At 34.7% G+C, this 26,039-nt stretch overlaps 1 protein-coding gene across 2 annotated transcripts in view; it reads right to left on the reverse strand.

The window, feature by feature from the left end:
* Cntn6 (contactin 6) overlaps positions 1-26,039 on the reverse strand; it is a 314,084-nt gene that overhangs the window by 92,267 nt on the left and 195,778 nt on the right. For both annotated transcript variants that reach the window (XM_005383756.1, XM_005383755.1), the window contains exons 6-7: positions 17,049-17,252; positions 14,915-15,017 (exon numbers count right to left, since the gene is read on the reverse strand). In XM_005383756.1, coding sequence (XP_005383813.1) covers positions 14,915-15,017; positions 17,049-17,252 — 307 coding nt within the window. The remainder of the gene's footprint in view (positions 1-14,914; positions 15,018-17,048; positions 17,253-26,039) is intronic.

Consider the following 26,039-nt stretch of genomic DNA (forward strand, 5'->3'; position numbering starts at 1 on the left):
AACATTATCACTAAAATACTAGCTAATAGAATGCAGTGAACCATCAAGAAAGATAAGACACCATGACAAAGTGAGATTAATGCCAGGAATGCAAGGATAGTTCAATATATGCAAATCAATAAATGTACCACACAATATCAGAAGAGTCAAAAACAAGAATCACATGATCATCTTAATAGATGCAGAAGAAGCTTTTTATAAAGCCCAGCACTTATTTATGATAAAAACCCTACAGAAACTTGGCATAGATGGACATTACCTCAACTTAATAAATGCCATCTATGACAAACCAATAGCCAACATCATACTAAATGGACAAAAACCAAAAGCTTTCACTTTAAAATCAGGAACAAGACAAGGACATCCACTGTCACCACTCCTATTCAATATAGTTCTGGAAACACTAACCACAGCAATTTGACAAGAAAGAGAAATAAAAGGTATAAGGATAGGAAAGGAAGAAGTGAAATTATCATTATTTGCAGGTGACATGATACTATACATAGAAGACCCCAAAAACTCCACCAAAAGACTCCTGGAATTAATAAATAAATTCAGTAGCATAGCTGGATACAAAATCAACACTCAAAATTCAATAGCATCCCTATACACAAACAACAAACAAATTGAGAGAAAATGTAAGGAAACCATACCTTTCCCCATGGCATCCAAAAAAAGGAAATATTTAGGAATCAGTCTAACAAAAGAAGTAAAAGATCTATACAGTGAAAATTGTAGTACTCTGAAAAAAGACATTGAATTGGATTTTAAAATAATGGAAAGATATTCCTTGCTTATGGATGGGAAGAATTAACATTGTGAAAATGGCCATACTCCTAAAATTGTTAAACAGATTTAATGTAATTCTGATGAAAATACCATTGGTATATCTCACAGATCTAGAGAAAATATTCCTAGAATTCATCTGGAACCAGAAGAGATCTAGAATAGGAAAAACAATGCTGGGCAACAAAGGCAAAGCAGGAGTTATCACAATCCCCAATTTGGAATTATACTGGAAAGCTACTGTGGTAAAATCAACATGGTATTTGCAAAGAAAAGACCTGAACAGAGCCATGGGTCTTCTGAGAAAGATGATCACAGCCTGAGATCAATAGAATAAAGAGTTGCTTCCAGAAGAGTGTGTGTGTGTGTGTGTGTATAAATATATATATGCACATATATGTATATATATATGTATGTGTATTATATGTGTGTATATGTATATATATATGCACACATACTGCTTTGGTGGTTTTTAGAGCCTTTAAATTAGTTTAATTTTAGAAATAGCATCATTAAAAACTCAATTTATGCTTTTTGGGAAAACAGGATGAAATGTATAATGTTAGAGTCAGAGTCTATCTTCAAATATGAAAGAGACTACATGTAGAACAATTCTCTGGTCTTTGAAAACAGCTAAATCTCTCCTGAGAAGAATTTGGTGAGATATTTGAGAACTTAGCATTTTATGGCATTTATTAGTAATTATGATTTTCTAAAAATATGCTCAGGGGTTTGTATAGATATGAGCATAATATAGTCACAAGAATATTCATAATATCATTAAACATGATAAGAAAAAATAGAAAGAAAACTTAGGAAACTGTTCAACAGCAGGATATTTACTGAAACTCTACATGATATTAGAATAACTCAGTTTCATGACATATGAGGGTAAAGAGGATGCTTTAATGATCCCAGATACGCTTACAATATATTTTAATAATTTAAAAATAAATATACAAAAGAATATGTGGGGTATTATACCCATTATATTTAAATAAAATAAAACAAAACACAAAACTAAAACAACTTATGTAGTATATGCAAATGGTAACAATGGTTATTTGCCCTCCTGCGGAGGAATTAAATGCAAAGCCATCCTTTTTTTCTTTAATTTGTTCATTTTTAGAATTTTCTTAAATAAATTTTTAGAATTTTTTTTTGAATTTCCTTAAAGGAGCATGTGTGTCTTTAGCAGTAATATAAAACAAACAAACAAAAAACCCCAAACAAATGAAAACACAAATACAACAACAAAAAACCTCACTAATTTTTTTCTTTTGTTTTGCTTGCAGTGAAAGCCAACAGAACATGTTGGTCCCCTTGTGTACCTCATTTCTATATGAGTTTTCTTCACATACTGATTCCAGGTCTGTGGTTTTCCTGGTCATTCTTGCTTGATGAGAAGGACTTTAATATCTCGGAATATGTCACAGGTACTCCTTTTCCCAATTTGCTTTTGTCCCATACATTGATGTTAAAAATCATCTGTGTTATGTACAAGTAAGAATGCCATAAAGGGAATCTGAACATTATGGACTGCAAACATGAAAGAAAAGCAGGGAGGGAAGGGAAATGCAATTTAAAATGGAATTAAGACGCGCTGTGTACATGCACCAATTTCCCACAAGGAATGAAGTCATTATGTACTACATACATGTACTAATAAACTAAATGTTTTAAAAAAAGAAAGTATCTTTGATTAAAAACAGGAAACTAACAGAGAAAACCAATGGAAACAATAATTTGTTCTTTGAGAGCATCAATAAAATTATCTAGGCTAAGGAAATAAGAAAATGCCAGAGACACAGATGACAAATTTTTTTTTAAAAAGTTGTCAACATTCCTGACATCATGAACATTAAAAAGTATAAATATAATGAGCCAACTCCTTGAAAGATATAACTTATCAAAAATGTCACAAAGAGAAATAGATACTCGAAACAGAGTTATAATTATTAAAGAAATTGAGTCAACAGTTGATTTCTTGATGATAGCCATTTGTTTTCTGGGGTGACATGGGATCTCAGTATTGTTTTAATTTGCATCTATTGAATGACCAATGATGTTGAACTTTTTTCATATATTTATTTGTCATTTGTATTTCTTCATCTGAGAGGTGTGTATTTATCTCAGATACTCATTTTTGGATTGGGTCTTTGAATTTTGGGAGTCTGATTTTTTAAAAAATTCTTTATATGTTCTAGATGGAAGTCCCTTTTTGGAGGAGCAATTGGCATAACAAATGCTGGCGGGCCGTAGGGAAAAGGGAATACTTCTCCATTGTTGCTTGGGAGTGTAGACTAGTACAGTCACTGTGGAAATCAGTGCAGAGACTGCTCAAAAAAACTAGAATTGGAGGTCCATTGAACCAAGCTATTCTCTTTCTGGGTATTTTCCCAGAAGAAAAAAAATATCAGACCACATGTGCACCCATGTTTATAGCAGCACAATTTCTACTAAGTAAATCTTGGAAACAGCCCAAATGTCCATTAACCAAGGAATGAACAAAAAAACATGTGCTATTTTTATACAATAGAATATTACTCAGCTGTAAAGAAAGATAAACTCGAAGCTTTTATAGGTAAATGGATATAACTAGAGATCATAATCATAAGTGAAATAAACCAGACTCACCTGTGTAAATATTGTATTGTCTCCCTGGTGTAAGAAACTGAAATAGTAAAGATCTAAAATCTACAGTAGATATAGTGAAAGGGAAAGAAACTGCTCAAAAGGAAAGAACAACTGGAATGGGGGTACAGAGAAAAGAAGGAAGGGAAAAAAAAGAAAAACATATAATTACCTACATAAGACAGCTAAAATCAATTTTGCATGCCTATATCTGGTAATCTGAGCAACTACTTTGAAAATAACAATATGCAATGTAATAACCATTGTTAATTTCCTATCATCTTGTTTAGAAATTTTGTACCTTTTTTGTTTTTTTCTTTCTTCAAAATAAAAAAAAAAATTAAAACAGAAATTGAGTCGAAACTCAGTAATCTTTAAAGATAGAAAGTGTCAGGCCCAAGTGGTTTCACTAGTGAAATCTCTAAGCACACAAAGAATTAAAAGCAGTTCTCCTACACTCTCTTTTACAAAGTCAAATCAGGGAGAATAATTTATAATTAATTCTATGACACCAGCTTTGCCATAACACCAAAGCAAAATATAGACAAAAACCGAAAAATACAAATCACTATCACTCAAGAAATAAATACAAAAATCCTCAAGAAATAGCAGCAACTTGAGTTCAGCGATTTTAAAGGCTTTAAATTCTACAATCAGAATTTCTTCCAGGTATGCAGATTAAATAACTGTTTCAAAACTTGAAATCTGGGGGCAGGGGATTTAGCTCTGCGGTCCAGCGCCTAAGTGGTAAGCGTAACGTCGTGAGTTTGATTCCTGCTACCAGAAAAAAAAAAAAAGAGAGAGAAAAACTTGAAATCTGCAACTCAGTAAAAGAAAATTTTTTCCATCGTACCAACTGATGCAAAAACACCCCACAATTCTCTAGTAATGTTCAACACTCATTCTCAAGAAATTCAGCCAAGTAGGAATAGATGGGAACTTTCCTAACTTGGTAAAAAATATCCATGAAAACTGTAGAGCTGACGTTGTTAACGGTGAGAAACTGATGCTTTCATGCTAAGCTAGAGATAAAATGCAAGGATACTTCCTCTCACCACTCATAGGCAATGCTGTGTTAAAGATCCTAGTTAGTGCAATAACAAAAGAAAATGGAAAAAAATATATACACACTGGAATGGAGGCTATAAAGCTATTGTTGCTCATACAGAACAATGCGAAAAATTGCAAAAAATTGACAAAAAATAATTCCAGAACTAATAAATAATGAATGATAGGTCACAAACTATGAGATTAACATGATGCAGTTCATTACCTTCTTTTACCCTAACAATGACAACTGTAATTTGAATAAAATTACAATTAAAATACAATTTATATTAACAGAAAACTGAAATTTGTAGGTTTAAATCTGACATAATGTGCACAATATCTGCATGAAGGAAAAAACTTCCATGAAAATAATTTTAGAAGTTGTAATTAAATTGAAAAGTATATCATGTTGAGGAATCAGAAGAATCACTCGCATTCATTATGGGGAATTTGTACCTGTACATGAAATATCATCAGTTATTTTTTTCCCACTCCCTTACCCTCCCTTCAATGACTCTTCCCTTTCTTATTTACAGATGCTTTTTTCCTTTTCTCATTTTTTCTTTTCCTTACCTTTCCTTCCTTTTCCCTCCTGCCGTCCCTGGTTTCCCTTCCTATTTGAACATTTTCTATGGTTTAACTAGAGAATTTCAAATGAAAATAACAATGAAATACAAAAACACACCTGTTGGAATGGCTGAAAAATGTTTAAACATGTCCAATGCTAGTGCACTGTGAAGAATGACAGAAATTCTCATGTATTCCTGGTTTGAATGCAAAGTTGGTGCAATAACGTAAGAAAATGAAAATAAATACATATATATTGGAAAGGAGGAAATAAAACTACTCTTGCTTACAAAGGGCAATGTAAAAATTTCAGCAGTGCTGTTCAACAGTACAATACTCTTCTAGTTGAAAGTTACTAATCAACAAATGAAGACCACTATGAGCTATAGGACAATGGACTACAATCAGAGACAACAATATGAATGGATCTTCCTCACATAATATGGTCAAATAGTTATAAATAAAAATATTTAGACGTGTATATAATAGGTAGTATATTTACATACATTTCTTTGCTCAGACATCTGAAAGTGACTGAATGACTTTCCAGCAGAAAAGAGAACAGACAACTAACACCCAGATCTCGGTGTCTAACATTATTCCCAATTTTAAAAAGGGGTTATTCTTGGCAAATTACTGCTCTAGGACTAGAGCAGGAAATACAGAGAATGAGCCAGGACCATCTTGTAGTTGCAGAAATAAGTGCTAACACACACACACACACACACACACACACACACACATGCACACTATTCCACACATTGATGAGGGTACAAAGCAGGAAAAAGGGCTAACTAAAAGAGTTTCCGACTGTAAAAGCTAAAGCACTGTAGGCAGCAAAATAAATAAAACAATATTGGATTATGCAAGTCAGTATTGTTATAAATCAATTATTGAAAAATAAATGAATGGGAGTTAAACGACCGATCTACCAGACCTTACAGGAGATGAAACACAACTCTCCAATTGTTAACTAAATACTGGACGTATATACACTCTTTTTAGACAGCCACTATAGGAGGGAGCAAAAGAGTAATTATACGTAGAAAGTCCTAATGAGACTCACTTCTGCCTATTATGTGGCCAGCATCAGCAGTCATAAATTATACTGATAGAGCTGTAACGATATTATGATGTAGTTAAAATGGCATTTTGCTTCTGCAGTTTTTCTCCTCAAAACCTATAACCACAGTCTATGAGACAAATTCCTACTGAGGGACATTCTACAATAAAACTTACTACCACTCTTTAAAATTGTCAAGGTCATCACCATTACTTTTAAGTTTGAGATGCTGTTATAGCCAAGGGGAGCCCATTGGGGACAAGAGCATTCAATGTTAAGTGGTACGGAATCTTGGAATGTAAAGACATGAAGTAAGCCTAGGTTGAGGATCAGTGCTTTAGTCCTTCCCTGGAATGGATGGGCCCAACCCCCAGTATAAAAAGGGAAAAATACATTAATAACAACAACAAATAAAAAAAAAAAAAGCCATGAAAATCTGAAGTATAAACTTTAGTTAAAAAAAATTTATTAGTACTGGTAAATTAATTGCAACAAATGTTCCCTATTAAGGTAAGATGTTAATAATAGGAAAAGCTATGTATGATTTATAGGATCATTTTAACTAAATGCTCAACTTCTGGGTGTTGAAACTATTATTAATAAAAATCTGCTATTTCTCAGATTTTTAAAGAAACACCATAACTAATACTCTAAAATTTGTACTTTCAAAAGGAATTCAGAGTGAGTCTGTACAGTCTCAATTTAACAAAGGACAGCAACAGAGAGAAAGAGAATTATTATCCTCCATTGAAAATCTAGAAGGAGAAAGCTGATCCCAAGAGAAATGTGTGAGCTTTCAAAGTTGCATCTGTTCTGTTTTCATTATGCTGTAGCTCCCCAGACCTTTTATACCATCTTTACTTCCCCAGTGCCTAGGGGCTGTCCCTCAGATGATATCTGTAGAATGACAGACTAAATGAATTAATTGTTGATAAATGAGATGTTTGATATGTAAGTGCTGCCTTAAAAAATGTTTGGTGTCCAATTTGCCCAAAGAGTTAGTAAGGGTATGTCAGCAGTCCTTACAAAGGCCCTGGTATATAGCTCAGAGGCACAAGTGCCTGCCTGCAAGTGCAAGGAAGGTCTTGAATTCTACTCCCAGTACAAAAAAAATAAAATAAAACTACAAAGATTGAACATAGACATTTTAAGTGATAAATCCATTATTCTGGGAAAGTCCCTGAGGATCATGTTAGCAAAAAAGTATTATACAGAAACAATTTTCTTCCCTCATTTGTATTCCTTTTTTATCTCTTCAGCCAAAGCAGATTTAGTAATTCCCAGGATTTGTAAAATAATGATTATTGATTGATTCACTATGAGGATGGAGGAACTCTCATAGGTGAATTTAATAGTATCTATGATCTTTTAATAATCCTGCTATATCTAGCTGTCAATTAATTGATCAATCTTTTGTCTTCATTATGAATATAAGAATGTGACCAATATTATCCAGCTATTTACAGGAAGAACTTAAAACTTAATCCGTGATATTTTAAATTCAAAGTCTATACTCTTTAGAGAGCGCCATGCTGTTTTCAAATCCTAATAAATAATAATAAACTAATAAATCATTCACTGCTAGAGTGAGTGGATGTGTATCTGAGAGTTTATTGGGTATTTGTGTTGTTTTCAAATTTCTAAATGATAGATTTAAGATTTTAGTTTTTAGACTTCCAAACTTTGTCAACAGATGTGAGTATTCTGTAGCGTTTACAAAAACAATGTATGGAATAAAATTTTATATTAAAATGCAAAGGTATTATCAAAAACCTAAAGATTGAGTTACATTATAATCTTTGGCACATATGAGAAAACTATGGCTAGGAAGATATTCTGTTCTGTGCCAGTCAAGGAAGGGGAAAAAGATTGAGAATGGAAATGATTAAGATATCTGATGGATCAGGAAACAAAAATACTTGTTAAGGGTCTGGAAAATCCCAGGGCACCTACCTTGATTTCAAAATGCTACTGTCATCCTTAAGAAGCCTGACTGTAGAATAACATACAATTGTGTCCATATATGTAAGGAGAAAAACAAACACAAAAGATAGCTCTGGATCACCTAAAAATATTGTGGTGAGACTGCTAATGTATTGTTTGACATTAATAGCCAAGCTGTGTATCACCTGCTTAGTAAATTAGAAAAAATAAGATATACATGTACGCATAAATATAGTCCTCTGTGTAAAGTTTTCAGAACACATAGGAACACTCAGGGCGGCAGCTGATTTAACTTACATTCCAGAGCATGACAGCAAAGAAACTAAATGAAGATTTTTAAACAAAAATAAGTTTGTTTGTTTTTTACAAATGCATGCAAATAGATTTATGGGTGACATAAGTTAAATTTCTTCACAAAATGCAAAGGCCCATATTTTTTCCAAAAGAGACATAGAGATCTGTCAATCAATCATACTACATTTGCATGACACCTATTCCTGGAGCTTCTCATGCCATTTCACAATACAATTAATTTGCAGCTTACATAATTAAGAGCCAGCCATGTTTAACAAAAGAGACACAGTTGAGAGTTGGATCCTGCGATCACGTCAGCTCTCACACCAAACAAAGAAACAGTTGCCTATCCCAAAAGTCATAGTAATCTTAGGTCATGCAAGTGTTTGTTCTACACCTAAATTAGCCTATGGTGGTTTAAAAGGGTTAGATCATGACTAAATGCATCAGTCAGCCTTTCCTAGACCTTTCCATCCAGCATCCTACTATTTTGGTTGCTGTGGCTGAAACTATATTTTCTGAATTTTCTTAGTCACCTGTAGCAAAATCTTTTGAAACGGTATAAATTAGCATCATCACAGAAAAAACAGTGGGGTTTGTTCTCTTCATTGGCTCTGACTGCTTTTTGAAACACTTCTTTCCTCTTACTAAAACATAACTTGAACTTTTAAAAGTTTATACTTGAAATTATTTTTTGTCACTTTTCATGTTATTGCTGAAGTGCTAGTAATTAGCAGTTGATATACAAAAGGAATACATCCATAATTCTATTCCAAAAAGTAATTATTAATATTTTGATGAAATTTTCAAGCTTTTTTCAAGTAAAATATCTACATAATTAAGACCATATTGCTGGGCGTGGTGGTGCACCCCTATAATCCCAGCTCTCGGGATGCTGAGGCAGGATAGTTGCAAGTTTGAGGCCAGCCTGGGCTATAAAGTGAGTTCAAGGCCTGGCTGAATTGCATAGCGACACCCTGTCTTAAAAAGACCAAAAAGAAAAAGGAAAAGAAAAGTCCATCACATATCTGCATTTCACACATTAAGTCATAATATTAAAAGGTAATTTGATACAAATATTAAACTGCTGTGAGATCAAGGCTTGAAGACAGAATGCCTGAGAGATAGATTTAAGTCCCAGATCTACAACTGAAACTGGTTGAATCACTTAGTTTCCCTAAACCTCACTGTATTTACATTTAAATGAACGGTAAACACTCTAACTGGCCTCTGGATGTGAAGGAAAAATTAGGGCTGCACTTAGGCCCCTGCTGGAAACAGCACACACCTGAGAAATAAATAAATGAATATATATTATAACTTTTTTCTGTAGTTTAGCAACTGAGAGCAGAAAACTATTTCCCAGAAAAGGGAAAATAAATGAATTAAGCTTTTTGTTTTTGTTTTTGTTTTTTTTTCTTCCAGTACCACGAATTGAACTCATGACCTTGCACTTGCCAGGCAGGCACTGTGCAGCTGAGCTAAATCCCCAGCCCCTAGCTTTTGGTAACCTTCCAGATGAGGAAGTGCAAAGAGGAGACATAACACAAAGATTGCTTCAGGAATGCAGAAAGCAGAGATCAGAATTTGAGAGAAGAAAATGATTGTAATTAAAGAGCAGAAATAAGAAAATTGTCACTATAGAATAAAACATATCCAGAGGTGTGCACAGAAGCGGTGGCATACAAGACTAGGCAAAGAACAATTTTCAGAGCACAAATAAGGGTGGACGATATTACAATTTCGGTATACAAATGAACAGAGAATTAATGGGCATTTGGAGATTTCACTAGGGAGCTTCAGTCTTAAAATTTACTGTGTAACTAGTCTTAGGATGCTTAATAATAAGCTACAAAAAGATCAATCAGATCCATAGTAATTTAACTGTTAGAATAAGCCCAATCTTTATGTAAATACATTATAACCCAACATTCAATAGCATAAGACTTATGGTGTTTATTATGAACCTACAATTGCTAGAAATCTAAACAAGCCAAAAAAATGAGAACTGTAACTTGAAGAAAAAGTAGTCAATAGAAACAGGCTCATAAAGGACTGAGTTGATAGAATTAGCAAACAAGAACGGACTACCACAGAATCCAGAGGGTTCTGGCACAGTAGCAAGGAATTAGAGTTGAAACAACTGCAAACTTCACAGTCTAGTTAAGAAGCTGCCTGTAAGGAAACCCAAAGAAGCTGCCTATAAGTGACAGAAACAAAGACATTAGAAAATTTAGTCCATGACACCAGAACTATACCATATAGTAAGCACAGCCTAACTCTTAGCCAAATGAATGTGAAACTTCACCCTAAAAGTCCTCTTATCTCAGTTCCTTATTCCCGATACATTCTGTCCAAGTATCAAGAAACCTAAAAAAAGATGCTAAAAGCACAGTCTGAAGGTATAAATCAGTAAGCAGAACCAAATACAATCGTAATAAAAATTTTGGAATTTCGAAATGAAAATTTAAAATTAAGTTAAATTAGCAGGCATAGTAATTGAAAATCACTATGATTAATGTACGAAAAGCTGTTATAAAAATAGTGCACAACTTGCAAAAAATGATGGGCAATAGAAATATGAAGATAAAAACATAGAAAGGATCAAAAGGAAATCCTAAGAATCAAATATAACGGAATATGAGTGAAGAATATCTGAGGTGTGCTCAGCAGTAGACTCAACGTGGCCATGGAAAGAATAAATAATTGAAAAGTAATCTGAATAGAATTTTTCAAATATAAATACAGACAAGAAAATAATATAAAGTATGATCAGAATATATAAATGCTGGAGTAATTACAAGTGATGTAAAAAATGTAATAGGAATACTATTTCTAGAAGGACGTCATAATTAAATAAAAGAAATAACTGTTGTAATGCCCAACACTTTTATGAAATTAATCACAAAACCAAAGTACAGATACACAAAGCTCAGAAAACACAGAGCAGAATAAGTAAATTCCAATATAATATACATCATCAAGAGAAACAATATTTCCAGAGACGGAAAATATTTCCTAATTATGTAAATGTGTGTGGTACATATCACAAATGTTTAATGAAAATGAAGTTCTATTTCAGGAACTGGTTCATCATAAAAATTAAAATTGTAATAATACGATCTTGTACTGAAGGTGTGGTAATTTTTTCCTTTACTTTTCCCTCTTAAATTTGATTTTCCAAACAGATTAGTAATCATACCTACAACATAATCAATAGTTTAGCAAACAAGTAATTTTTATTTGTTAATTTTACATCTGTAAATTTAGAAGAGTTGGTCAAGTATGTGGAAGATGTCATAAGAAGTGCTTTCAATATTTTGCAATGTTTTGCATACAGTGTAGTTTATTTCCTGAAAATAATTGGCAAGCATATGTATAGATACTGATGATATAGATATATAGTTCATATATGTATGTTTTCAATTGTGGCTCATATTTGTATGTTTTCAGAAGTACACTAACCATTCTCACATAATTTCTTTCTTTTTTGTTTTGGTCTTTCTTGAGACAGGGTCTTGCTATGCCATTCAGGCTGGCCTTGAGCTCACTTTGTAGCCCAGGCTTGTCTCAAACTTGCAAGGATCCTCCTGCCTCAGCCTCTCAAGTGCTGGGATTACAGGTGTGTGCCACCACACCCAGCTTCTACGTAAGTTCATTCAATGAAAAATGTACCAAAATTTCAATGATGCAATTCATAAACATCTTAACAGGGCATTTTCACATTACTACTATGGGACCAGAGGATACTATATATTTTCTTTTTTAACTCTATGGAATTTCATTTCCATGTTAATGACTTAATTTAATAAGCAGAATATTAATATTGATTAACTTTATTAGATAAAGTCTTCTGAAGAGTGCTTTATTAAATATATTATGTCCTTAATATTTTATAAAGCACAATTAACTTTTCCACTCTTAATTTCATATTATTTCATTTGCAACAGTTGATTTCCACAGAAATTTAACAACAAGCATGTTGAAGTAATCCGAAATTTTAAGAATCAGGATTTTTTTTTTGACATGTACAGTATATTTTCTATTTTGAAAGTTATTTAAACTACTGTTTTTCCAACTCAAATTTTCCTGTGTCAAATATTGTTAGTTTAATTATATGAAATGTTTCAGATATTTTCATTTTCCTTTTTAAGAGTATGAATTTTATCTTACACAATTTAATTTTGGATAGGCTTGAATACTTTGAGCATATATGAAATTAAGAAAATATATAAATAATTTAAAGAGTATATTAATCAAGTTGACTCCCATTCTGCTCCTCTTTTTCACTCCTAAACGGAACTTCACTGCAATTTTCTTTCCTAAATGTCATCACTGCTAAGGCAGAGAGATTAGTGTGATGGTTAGAATGGTCTCTCTGAGACACATATTCATTTCACTGGAGCTTTGAATAGTTGGAACACCTCCGTTATGTGAAACACTGGCAATTAAGTTAGAATAGAAACTGCATTTAGATTCAGAAGACTCAAGGAACATTTATGGACTGTATGACAGTATCAGGGCTGAATGCTTTTATATGTATGATTCTTTCTAATTTTCAAAGCAGACCTGTAAGTTATCTTTTAAACTGCTTTTAAATGTAAGTACAGAAATTTATAGAGATTATTATTATGTTTGCTAATGATCACATTACTCTTGAGAAATATGAGAATGGAAACTGCTCTCTATTTCTAAAGCAGTTATCTCCCCATCTACTCCAAAGTTCCTAAATTCAGAGTAGAAACATGCAATGAAGTTGGTTCCTTATCTATACTCTGCCTCAGTTTCTCATATAAAATGAAAAAATGAAGGGTCCCGTGAGATTATAAAATGCACTTAAAGCTTGTATAATGAGTAACGTTATCTGCAAATGTTCCCCAAGATGAGCAAACATTTGTACAAAATTGTACTGAATGAACAAGCAATGTCTTCCAATAAGAGTTCTGTAGTAGTCACGGCGATCATCATGTGATCACAACTGGTCTCTCTCGCTGCTTGAATGTATTAGTGTTTTGGAGTTATTCTCACAGACAAAGATTTCATTGAATATATGATATCATACCACACGTCATTAGTTATTCATGCTTAACAAAGCATTTCCAATAGATTCCTGAGGAATCTATTGCCTCCATAATTTTTAAGTTTTGTTTTTGATATGTAAAAGAATATATTTTGCTCAAAAAATCTGTATTTCCTGTTTCCTGGTGCCAAATATATTAGAATTAGTATTAATGTTATTTTCAGCTGCTATCTTTCATAGGTTTACTTTTTTTTAGATAGACATCTAATTATCTCAAAACATTTTGCTGATGAGTTTTTCTTTTTGTAAGTCACACCTGCTGAGAAAGCTTAAAGTAGTGTAAGTTAATTATGTCTTAAAGGTAAACCAAGGGAAACTGATTTAAGTGTCTACTTTTCACTTTTTTAAGAATAACTTCATCAATCAATAATTACTTATTGGACAATTGTTATGAGGCGAGTACTAAATGAAAATAAAATATGATCACTTCAATCAATGAGAAATGAATAATAAGAGAAATTTAATTTAAAGATATATACAATTTTATGTATAAAACTGAAATGAAAATATTTAGTAGCCAGTAGTTTTTGGATTGCTGAGTACATTGAGTTAGCAAAAAATGATGCTTTTAAGGGTATTTACACTTTGGAAAATAATCGTTTCTAGATATGATGTCACCTTAGAAATAGACTCTGGATTTAAAGGTAAGACTCAACTGTATTACTATTCCAAGAGTGTTCTGTAGATAGGCATGACCATAACCAGTAAGCTTATTAAATGGATAAATTATACTTGACTCCGGCCTTACAGAATCAGAATCTGAATTTCACCACATTCCACAGTAATTCATAGACACACTGGTCTTAGAAAATAGATTCTGTCCTCCTTCAAGAGGTTACTGGTATTTATTCATAAAAATAAAATCTGGATGTTATGAAAAAGTAAAGAGATGTTCTGGGTATTCCATGCAAAAAAAAAAAAAAAAAAAAGGGTACTCGGCTGGTTTAAATTATTCCAAGTCTGTCCCTAGTAAACACTTGACTGTGTTAAGCAAACTACCTGGGGCACTAGCAGGACAGGTTGGACTCAGTTCTAATTATCCTCTCTGAACAACGGACTTTAATTAGTCTTACTTCGGAAATGAGCAGTGCAGTCTTTTCATTTATAAGAACAGCTGATTAATTAAGCAAGTAGATACTCCAGGCAGTGTACTCCTGGACGTAAAGTAACAGGAGGTGAAGGATATGTCCAAGGTTTACCTACTTGTCCACCATCTTATACAACTACACATATTCTTTTGCAATGTTCTGACTTTAATGGGTCTCATTATACCCAAGGAAATGTCAGCACATTTAGAGGAGAATTACAGCCCCAATCATTTTCAGAGTATTAGACATGTTTGTTTAAATTCCAGTAAGAAAGTTCCACTATTGCCCAGCATTTGAAATCTATTTGGAAATTTACCTTAGAGCAATGTTTGAATAATAAAATGGTTTTTAAGATTTTTAAGGCAACCAGTTTAAAAAAAAAACAAAAAAACAAAAATAACACCTTACTTTCCAAGGGCAAAGCATTCCAGTTTTACAGATGAATCCTTTGCAGCTTGTATAGTTTCAGGAAAACGCACTTCAATCTTTGGTTCATACTCCCCCATCACACCTGTTAAATATCAAAAGAGCTAGCAGCATTTCTGGAGAATAGAAGTTTTCTATGAAGTCAATGGCTCATTAACAAAAAGTTGATTATTTGGTGTCAGTAAAAAGTGGTATTTCCAATTAAGAACTGGGAACATGCTTCTGAGTTTTCAAAAAAAAAAAGATCCTTCTATACTGATGTCTGGGCCCATTATCCTGTCACAAACCTCATGGGGCCAGATATAGTCAGAAATGAGGAAATTTTCAGTTAAAACTGGATGAAGTCTGACGTGCAGCAGCACCACAGTCTGAATATGGCTAGTTCTGTAGCAAAACATGCGAAGTAATTGCACAATTTGAGAATAAAAAGATACATATTTGTTTGCCAATACAGTAAACTTTTGCCACTTAGTGTGCTGTATACATATGAAAAATTCTGTTTTTACAATGTTAAAATTTCCAAAGCCGAAATGTGGAAATAGACTAAACTTAGACAGTATATAATTTATTATAATTATACTATCTATAAGAGATGTTTTAGCAAACAAATAAATCTCTAGGCTGTCCTCATTACCTTAATTAATATTATCAATGACATACTTAGAATCTTTAAGAATCTGGCGATTTTTACTTATACACTAAATGTTAAAGTGATACATTCTTAAAATACATGGATTTTGAGCAGCTGATATAACTGCACAAAGTGTGAAAATTACCATATAAATGTAAAACAAAAATGCCTAAAAATTGATTTCTAAGAATTGGTTATTTCAGGCATTTACAAAGTTTATGGTTGAGAAAATTAAGGAAACTACTTCACTCAAAAACACTCTCTTGTTTTTTTTTTTTAATGACATAGGATATTTCTTCCATATTAACTTATTTAAGAGATTTAGTTTACTACTATGGAAAATAGCAGTGGTTGTTTTTTATTTTACCATGAAAATATGAAGGGAATAGAGGAGATGGAATAAAAAAGAATTAAGAAGAAATGACAAGAAACTAAGTGTTGACAGAAAAAATGGAGAGCATGGTAGAATCTCTAGGCAAAGTGTTAGCTTATGAGTTCCTCCTGTCATTTATACTTTGTGAAAAAAGAAAATGGACTTAAGAATGAATCTAATGGTTGCTGAAATCTTAAATAGGAATTTGCAAATACATTTGAGTGTTTAGTGATTGGGAAGGCTCCTGTATAAGAACTCCCTTATGCAGCTGGTTCCATAGTTCCTTAAGCCTTTATTAGTGTCATATTGCTGCGTGTCTTAAACTCTTCTCAGGGGGAGAGGAAACCTCTATGAGGTATTGTATTTTACTTCCAAAATCCAGTCATAAAATGCACTAAGAGATTTTCTATCTTTATGTATCCCACTGTGAACACTTAATTAAAGAATCAACTTGAGAATTTTTCCACTTCAATGACTTTCTAGCTCTTTAAATCTTACACCAACTACGACTTGACTAAGCTATGAGCTTCATCAGAGACATATTTGAGTTATGTTTCTTGGAGGAGTCAAATTAATATTAATCTTATGTTTCATCCTTCTTACAATGTTTGTAATTAATGCTGGTTTGCTTTGTTTTCCTTGAATGTTAACATTTTCCCCCATTTTGCCAGCAGGTAAACAAACAGAACAAAAAGGCAAACATGGAAATGAAAAGGGTCCCTAAAGACAGATTGCAACAATGTTCATTAAAAATATATTGATACGAGTATATAAAATTGGCAGCATCCACACACGCACACATACACACATGCCAGCTCCCCCAAACAAGCAGCAGTATTTACAAACTAGCCCTTAAGCAAAGAAAAGACAAGCTGTTCCAATGCCAGAAAGATATGGCTCAGTATATCAGAACCATGTATGCTGTCACATGTGGGTGGGGTATAGAATTTTTTATTTACCTTTGGCAATACCTGATTTTCGTTATAGCTGTGAATTGAACCTTAAACTCAGGTGATTTGGCTTCTCTGAACAGGAGGAAAGCAGAAAGCTCTGCAAATCTCCGCATGTTTTAAGAGTCACAACATATATTGCAAGATAACTCATTATCTTACCATCGGTGCGCTGCACTAAAGGAGTGGGTGGGCCTTGAACACTTCTTTGGGCCTGCTTGTTTGTTACAAAGCAAGTGTAGTTGCCCACATCTGACGGTTCTACTTTGGCGATGTACAAGTTTCCTGTCTCTTGAGATACAAACCGCCTGTTGTCTTCCTGGACATACACAGGGTTATCATTGAAGGTCCATGCATAAGATAAATCTGAAAAATAGAAAAGACAAATGTGTGATTCTTTTTGCATTCATTCTTGCCTAGCAATTCCATGCACTACTTCTCCATAATCAGAATACAATTGTTCCCCTACTTGTCTCTGTATAGGTACTGATCTAGTATAATACTAATAGTGCTTTATATACACATACATGTTTATTTTGGAAAACATATTAGCCATTTGCCTAGCCCGTTACCATCTTTGTCAGATTAAGGGTATGATGATAGGTTGTGAAAGATGAATTTGCTGAGAAAACTGTAGATATGTAAAGATATATAAAGCACTGCTGGCTCAAAAATACAAAACGAATTTCTTCAGAGATATTCATTTTGAAGCAGTTTTTCAATGTGTTGTCAGAAGAATTAATACTTAGAAGTACTTGTTAAAATTTAAATTACAATCTTAAGTTAAAATACTCCCACAGAACCTACCTTTTTTTCTTTGAATTTTGTATAATTTCTGAATGAACATCTATTCTGTGATAGTTTTAGCAGTTAAAGAGTTCAACAAAGCAAACTTAGTATCCTATGAAGGTCAGACCAGTCACTTCTAATTGACACCAGTGTGGATAATCTCAAGGTAAGATGACATTTGTGTTAACATAAGGGTCTCCAAAGAAGGGGACAGCAGTGACTTATGTTCAGAAAAGACTCTACAGATGTAATTCCAGGTAGAAGCCAGCAGGATGAAAGAGAGCTACCCAAACACCGAATAAGAAGACAGACATCACTTAGGGAAAATAGCAAAAAGAGAAAGGGAAGATGAGAAAGAACGTGGATTACTCTACTTTTACAAAAAAATCAATCAATCCTTCATTGAAAATTTTATAGCTAAATATAAATTATGTATGTAAGATATGATGAATAAAATAAAATGCACATATTTTAAGCATTCATTTTAACTAACTATAAAATTTATATGCCCCAAAGGAGCTTCCCTCTCAAATTAAAATACTGAAAATTTTTATTTCTTGAAGAACTACCTCATGGTCCATTCTGGTCAGTCCCCCATCATAGCAAACATCATCTGATTTCCATCATTAGATTATTTTTGCCCCTTCTTATACCTCATAGAAAGTGGAATCAAACTGTATGTCTGATTTTATGTCTTTCTTTTATCTGACATTTTAACCAGCTATGCTGTTGCAGTTACCAGTGCTTCCTTGCTGTTCACTGCTGAATAGTACTTCATTTTATGAATATATTACAATTTGTTTAGATACCTTTCTTTTGATAAACAAAGAACTGTTTCCACCCTGGGCTTGTATGTAATATGTGGAAGTGACATTTACAATATAACACTCTCAGTGTGTATTTGCATTATGTTGGTAAGTTCTTAGAAGTGGTCTTTAGGGTAGAGGTACAACCGCAAAAGACACTAAGGGGTAGCACAAGTTTATGCCTCTAGAAGCACTGTACGAGAGTTTCAATTGTAGCACAATTTACAAAGCTATATCTTGTTAACTATCCAAACTTTTTGAGGAAAGAAACATATTTTTGTACAGTAGAATATTCTCTTATAACTGTGGTTATTTCTGAAGGCTAAGACATTAAAAGTACTGTAGAAATTACATAGAATAATACTACTTCCAAGAAAATGGAAAACAAAACCATTTGGTTCAAAAAAGATAACAAAAATAAGCAAGATGCATAGATAGTAGGGTGCAAAAGAGCATTGTATAGTTAGGCCAAAAGTACCTTCACCTCAGTGAATACTCTCAGGGGAATGACGGGCCATAGTAAGGCATTTCATGCAAGTAGGGGACTCTTGTGCAGGCAGAGGCCTCAGGTTCCATTTGTCAATGGTATTTATGTCAAAAGCTGGTTCAGAAGCAAGACATGGTGGACAAACAAACATAATTGTTTCTTCTGTGCTTTAGCAGCTACGTCAGGTGGCATCAGAACCCCTGAAACACAGACTAACATTACTGAATTCAGATTCTCCAAGTGTGCATGTGGGAAGGGGGATGCAAATCGATTGGTACTGTAAACTAAAACTAATCTACAAAGAAAATTATTTGGCAAATGGGGACGAGAGCGTTATCATTTTATCTTCCTTTCCACTGGGAAAGCCTGTGTGTTACATGTATGTGAAGCAATACACTTACAGAACCAGAGTGTGTGAGGAAAGGAAGAGAAAAAAGTGAAGAAATCATGAAAGAAAGTAAAGAAAGTGAAACAGAACAGTGAGTCTGTCAAGCCACAGATCATTAATAGTAAGAAGAGGGCAAAGAATTTACGTTCTTCTAATAATCCATAAATTATGTCAATAAAAAAGAAATCCCTCTATGGCAACAGAGCTGTGGTGTCATTCTCAGGAATGAAGTAGGTATGCTACAAAATACGGCAAGAAACAGAGGCCACAAAAGTGCCACTTCTGCATAAAATTCTGAAAATGTAAAAGGCAGTGTTACATTTATAAATGTAGATTCAGGTAAGAAACAAAAACCAACTGCATTATTATGTGAAAAAAGCCTATTATAAGTCAATAGATTTAGTCTTTCCAATTTACAAATATGTATTTCAGAGAGGGAACTTGTGTTTTTATATGTTCATACAAATAATTGTGTTTAAAAACATGGGGATATAGATGGGTGTTTACTCAGTATGAGAAGCAGAAAATACAGAAGGCTTTTACTTTCTACATAATGTGTTTCAGTCACATTAGAATTTTAAATTAGTATGTAGTGTTTGTTTAAAAGGAAAAAGAATCAACAAGATGAGAATAGTGTTCAGATGCTAACTATGAGAATGAGCTACAACTTGCGAAAATAAGATGGATAACATTTCTTATTCTTACTGCAAAATGTTCAGAATGGAGAACTGCATTTTATTCAGGCATTGATTTCCCAACCTGATACACATTAGAATCAGCAAAGAAGCTTGTTAAAATATAGAGTTAACTGTACTCTTAGTAATTTGGTTCCATTACATCTGAGTGACGTGTCAGGGAATCTGTATTTTCAACACCCTCTAAATGACTCAAGCAGCTAAAGTGGAATATTATGCTGATGGCACTCTTTCTTGAGAGGGGAATTAAAACTCTAAAGTGTTACAAAGAGATAGATAATACAATGTAGCAAAAATGAGAAGCCATATTACAAAAGAAAGTGATAAAAACCTACATTTTAATCATGGGAAAAAAGCTTTTGGAAGAATATTAGAGTTGATAAGAGCTATCTTTATATATTTAAGGACTGCTAGGTACATAGTGGGTTAAATAAAGCTCTCTTTTATCAATGTTTTCAAAGCAAAAGTGGAACTGACAGCTGCTAGAAGCTACAGAATGTTATTTGACACTTTATATAATTTAACAGGCCATATATTAAAGAACTGACCCCCAGCTTGGCACTGTTGGGAGGCAGCAGAAACTAGAAGAGGTGGGACCTAGGAGGAAGTCTCTGAGCCACTGGAAGAGTGCCCCAGAAGACACAGAGGGACTGTGGTCCCTTCCTCTTCTCTTTTCTTTGCAGCTTTGAGGTGAGCAGATTTGCTCACCCGTGTGCTGCCTCCATGATTGCCTTCTCAGCTCCAGCTCAAAGCAACAGAGCTGACTGGTTTTGGACTGGACCCATGAAAACTGTGAGATCAAATAAACCTTTTCTTCTTACAAGCTGATTATCTCCTGTATCTGTAGGCTAATAGGAAGCTGACTAACACAGGTGGTATAATTTTAGAGTTACATCAGCAGATGTGCAAGGTATCCAGCTCTATCATTAGAAATTATCCAGCTCAGCATAAATAACCTTTGCGTAGGCTGTTGCAGGAAAAAAAATCACAAAGAATTATTTTCCAAATAGATGGGATTAAACATATGCTTCTAGGAATGGTCGACAGCTCCCCCAGTAATCCTTTCTAAGAGTTTTCTTTAGGGCATGTTTGCAATCCACACATTTACAGTCACTTTTGGGATAGTCACATGTGCATATTATGGCTATTTTTTTTTCCAATCCTCTTCCCCCTCCTTCATCTTCATCATTTTTTACATACTTGTTAATGTTGTTTGTCTTAGCTCGTGTTATGGCACACAGTGCTTACACTGACTGGAGTTATTAGGATCCTGTACACGGCACATCATCATTCCCTTCATTTCCCCTTCTCCACCTCCTCCTAACCCCTCATCCTCATTCCCTCATACCACTTTCCCACTGGATGTGATCTGTTCCCTTGTCCCTTTCTATCCATCCTCTATCTTTTTCTTTGTTTATACTATGCCTCACTCAAATGAGATACACCATACAGTATTCAAGCTTCCATGCCTGATTTATTCCACTCTTACACTTCCAGGTGCATCCATTTACTTACAAATGCCTTAAACTTGTCATTCTTTATAGAAGAGTAGTATTCCATTATATACATATACATATATATATGTATATGTATATATATAAGTAACACATTCTGTTTTTCCAATCTTTGTTGATTGGTATACAGGCTGCTTCTAGGATGTAGCTATTAAGAATTGTGCTTCTATAAACATTGGTATACAAGTATTGCTATAGTATGATGATTTAAACTCTTCGGGGAAGATACCTAGCAGAAGAATAGCTGGATCATATGAAATTTCTAATTTTAATTCCATGAGAAATCTCCATACTGATTTCCATAATGGTTGTACTAACTGGCATTCCCACCAAAAAAGCAGAAGGGTTCCTTTTAAACCACAGGCAACCCAGCCTTGGTTATTGTTTAAATTCCTAATGGCTGCTATTCTTTGAAGAGTGACACAGCATAGTTAGTGTGGTTTTAATTTAAATTTCCCTAATGGCCAAAGTGTTGAACATTGTTTCATTTATTTGTTTACCCTTTGTATTTCTTCCTTTTTGAAGTGTCTGTTCACTTCTCCAGTCCATTTCTTGACTTGATCTTTAATTTTCAGTAGTTTAATTTTTTTGAGTTCTTTCTATATTTTAGATATTAGTCCTCTGTCTGAGGAGTAGCTGGCAAAAATATTTTCCCAGTCTAGAGGTTTTCTCCTCATTCTGCTGATTGATTGTTTTGTAGTACAGAGTGTTTCAGTCTGATATAAACCCATTTATTAATTCTTGATAGTATTTCTTATGCATTTTGAGTTTTGTTTACAAAATCCTTTCCTACACCTATGTCTTGAAGTGTTTTGCCTATTTTATCTTCCAGAGGTTTAATGTTTCCATTTTAATATTTAGATATTTGATCCATTTTGATTTCCATTTAGTACATGATGAGAGATAGAAATCCAGTTGCATTCCTCTACAAACATATCCAGTTTTCCCAACACCATTTGTTGAGTAGTCTATGTTTCTTTCTTTTTGGCCCTTTGTTGAGGATCAAATAGTTGAATATGTCTGGGGAGATTTGTGTATCCTCAGTTCTGTTCTAGGGATCCATGTGTCTGTTTTTGTTCGAATGCCATGCCATTTTTATTATTATTGCTCTGCAATATAGCTTGAAGCTTGGTTTTTCTATGCCTCCTACTTTTCTCTTATTGTCCCAAATTATTTAGCTATTCAGAGTCTCTTCTTGTTCCAAATATGATCCTTCGACTGCAAAACTTGAGCTAGCTCGAATTCAGGACCTCTTTCAGCCAGGTTGCAGGCATTTTTGCAGTTTGATCCAGTCTGAGTTCTTGGGTTATGAACTCTTGCTGTCCCTCTCCTTTGGTGTCATGGTCGATTAGGCAGAGAAGCTCACTGGGATTAAATTGTCCACTGAGTCAGTATTTTTCCTATGTAGTCAATTTAATTACAGCAGTAAGAGGCAAATCCATTTCAGGGATGTCTGTCAGGGCTAGTTGAGAAATAACATACCATAAGCCCCTGTTTTGGGTCTCCCTTTAGCAGTGAGAATATAATGCCAGCATGAGCTTCCAATCCTGGGTAAACTCAGGTGGAATCTTGTGCCTGATTTCTGCTCTTGTATCTGTGATCACCAGTCTCTGCTTTTCAGTGGAACTCACCTCAATCTGTTCTCTAGCTGCTGACAGTCTTCAGTGACAATCTTTTCCTCATCAGCTGGGGCCTTGGCAGTATGGAGCCACCAGGGGGCTGCTCTGGCACTGAAGTTCAAACTCCCAGCCTTTTTCTACAATGTCCTGCAGCCCACACCTGGATTGTGCAGCTTTGTCCTGGGGCCTTGGAATGCACAGACTCACCGCCCCTTACCACTGAAGTTCGCTCAGGAATCAGACTCACATTCTTCCCTCTGTCTCCCACTCCAGACTTCAGACATTTGCCCTGGAGAAGCCAATCTGCTGGTACTCACTGGTCCACCATCTTGTCCTCTTTCCTTTGTGTTTCTCACTGATGTTGTTTGAATCTCTCTGACTTGGCTGCTCCTCTGCTCATCCATGTTGGGTCTTTCAGATCATTCCTTGTCAGTGGATCTTTCCTCAGCTTCTGTGATGTGACTTTTCTTCTAGTCAGCCTTGCTGAATCTCCTATTGCAGACTTTTGCCTTGTTCAGGAACAGGTCTGTTGTTTGGCGGGAACTTCTGCTGTCCTGTGCATGCAGGGGGGAAATAATACAGAACCAGCTCTAACTTGGGGGTGGCTGAGTTGGGATGTGGAATCTACAGTTGTGAAGTTGGTGAGGAGCAGCCTGCAGAGTTGAGCATTCTGCAGAGGCCATGGGTTCCATCAATATTTCTTTAATCTCCCTAAGAGTCTATGCTTATAGGCCATGTACACATTACTGTTATCCATCTTTTGTATTCAAGTATGTTCTCTGGCATTCTCATCCTGTTCTCAGGTATCGCCTCTTCATTGTCTTTCATTAGTCTGTAATGGGGTCTTTCATCATTCCTGGTAGTTTCTTCCTTCCAAGTTTCTTTACTAATGTCCTTTGCTGCTGCACATCTCAGCCTGTTGCTCTGTATTCATCAAAGAGATGCTCAAAAGATTTGTCTGAAAGCAGAGAATTCTCTGAATAGTAAATTTTTCCTCACTATAAAAGAAGGGCAAAATATAGTTCAGATTGCCCTGTTGTCATTGCCTCTTCACCTCTTGAGCATTTTGCAAAACAAAGATAATCTTGAACCAATTCCCAGGGCCGTGTCTCAGTTTAGAGATCCTTATTGAAGGCCTTTTGGGGAGAAGAGTAGGCATTAGCTCTCTGAAATCTACTGTAACCCCTTTCACTGAAAGGAAATTACAGGTTGTCACTAGTGTCCAAGAAACCTTTGTACTCTCCAGCCTATAATCTTTGCAGGCTAAAACTGTAATTTTATTCTCTCCCTTGTGAATTCATTTTTATCTTAGCTACTAAACTTTCCAATCTGTTCCTACATGTGGTGTATCCTTTTTCAATAGTGGAATACTTAGACTCAGTTGGAAGAATCTACTCCAGAAATAAGCAATTGTATATAAAATTTGTAAATTTGAAAAGATCTTTTGTTTCCAGCTCCATACCGTTGTTGCATGTACTTAATAAACTTTTACAAATACATCCATTAAACACCAGTGGGTATTGTAACTAGAGTATACAGGCAATACCCCTAAATCATATTTTTCATATGTGAAAGATGAACAAAATAAATGTAGACAGTTTAGAAGTCAAATTCCTTACCCTTTCCCTAACACTACCTTTCTACTTTTCTATGTATCTGCAATTGATCTTCTTTTTGTATGTCACTTTTTAATTTTTGGTTCTCTTTCTCACCCTTAGACTTCCTTCCATTCTCTCTTATTCTCTGTGTATCCAGTCCAACTCACAATCACAGAAAAAAAGTCCCACCACCCATTGCCTGCACCATGAACAGTGCCTGTCCTATGTCCCAAGTCCCAAGAATCTCCTGAGGTAAAAGTTTAATCTACCACTTTAAATTACTCTAAAAGATTTACCGAGGGCATCATCAGGGAATCAAGCACACATGCAATCTTGTGGAAGTAATTCTTCCCACTAAAATAGACCTGTTTAAGGCAAAGGTTATAGAAACTTTGCTGTGTATTAGAATCTTAATAAGGACTTATTAAAATACAAACTTCAGTTCTGTAACTCTAGTACTCTGGCAGGCGGAGACAGGAAGATCCCAAATTTGATGCCAGCCTGGGCAACTTAGCGATATAGAGAGTCTGTCTCAAAATCAAAGGGAGAGGGGCTCAGAGTCATTTGTGGTGGTGCACACCTGTGATTTCAGAATGGAGAAGGCTGAAGCAGGAGGATCAGTGTAAGTTGGAGGCCAGCCTGAACTACATAGTGAATTCAAGACCAGTTTGAACTACACGGTGAAAACCTGTCTTAAAACAAACAGAAAAGGGTACTGTAGGGAGTGTTATTGAGAATTAGCTCATTATGAAGGCCCTGTATTTGATCTCCAGTACTTGAAAAGCAAGAGCAAAAGCAAAAACAGAAATAAAAAGACAAAACTCCCACCTTCATCTTCAGAGTATCTTTCCAGTAGGTGTGAGGAGGAACCAAGAAATATTCATGAATGACGAATTTCCTGGGGTTCTGATTCTGGAGTGTGGAACTACACTTTGAAATCCACTTATATAAATGGGGAAACGCAATCTCTTCGGCATAACCGTACTGTAAGAAGAACACTCTGGATTTTGCATGGAAACCATCTGTTTATCCCATTGCGTATGGTGTTGGAACCTGGAGAAGGCAATGTTGTTTACGGCATAGATTTATCCTCCCCAGGCCAGCAGGGAGATGAGAGATGAGCCATTGTTACCTCTTCATTTCACAAGCGAACAAGCAGAGGGAAAGAACGCTTTCAGCAGCCCTGGGATGACAGCCCTACTGCACTTTCTTGTCAGTGTGTGAACTGCCAAAGAGGTTAAGCAGAAAGTCCTGCCT

The sequence above is a fragment of the Chinchilla lanigera genome, unplaced genomic scaffold, assembly GCF_000276665.1.
Source record: "Chinchilla lanigera isolate Chin_1 unplaced genomic scaffold, ChiLan1.0 scaffold00020, whole genome shotgun sequence".
NCBI lineage: Eukaryota > Metazoa > Chordata > Mammalia > Rodentia > Chinchillidae > Chinchilla > Chinchilla lanigera.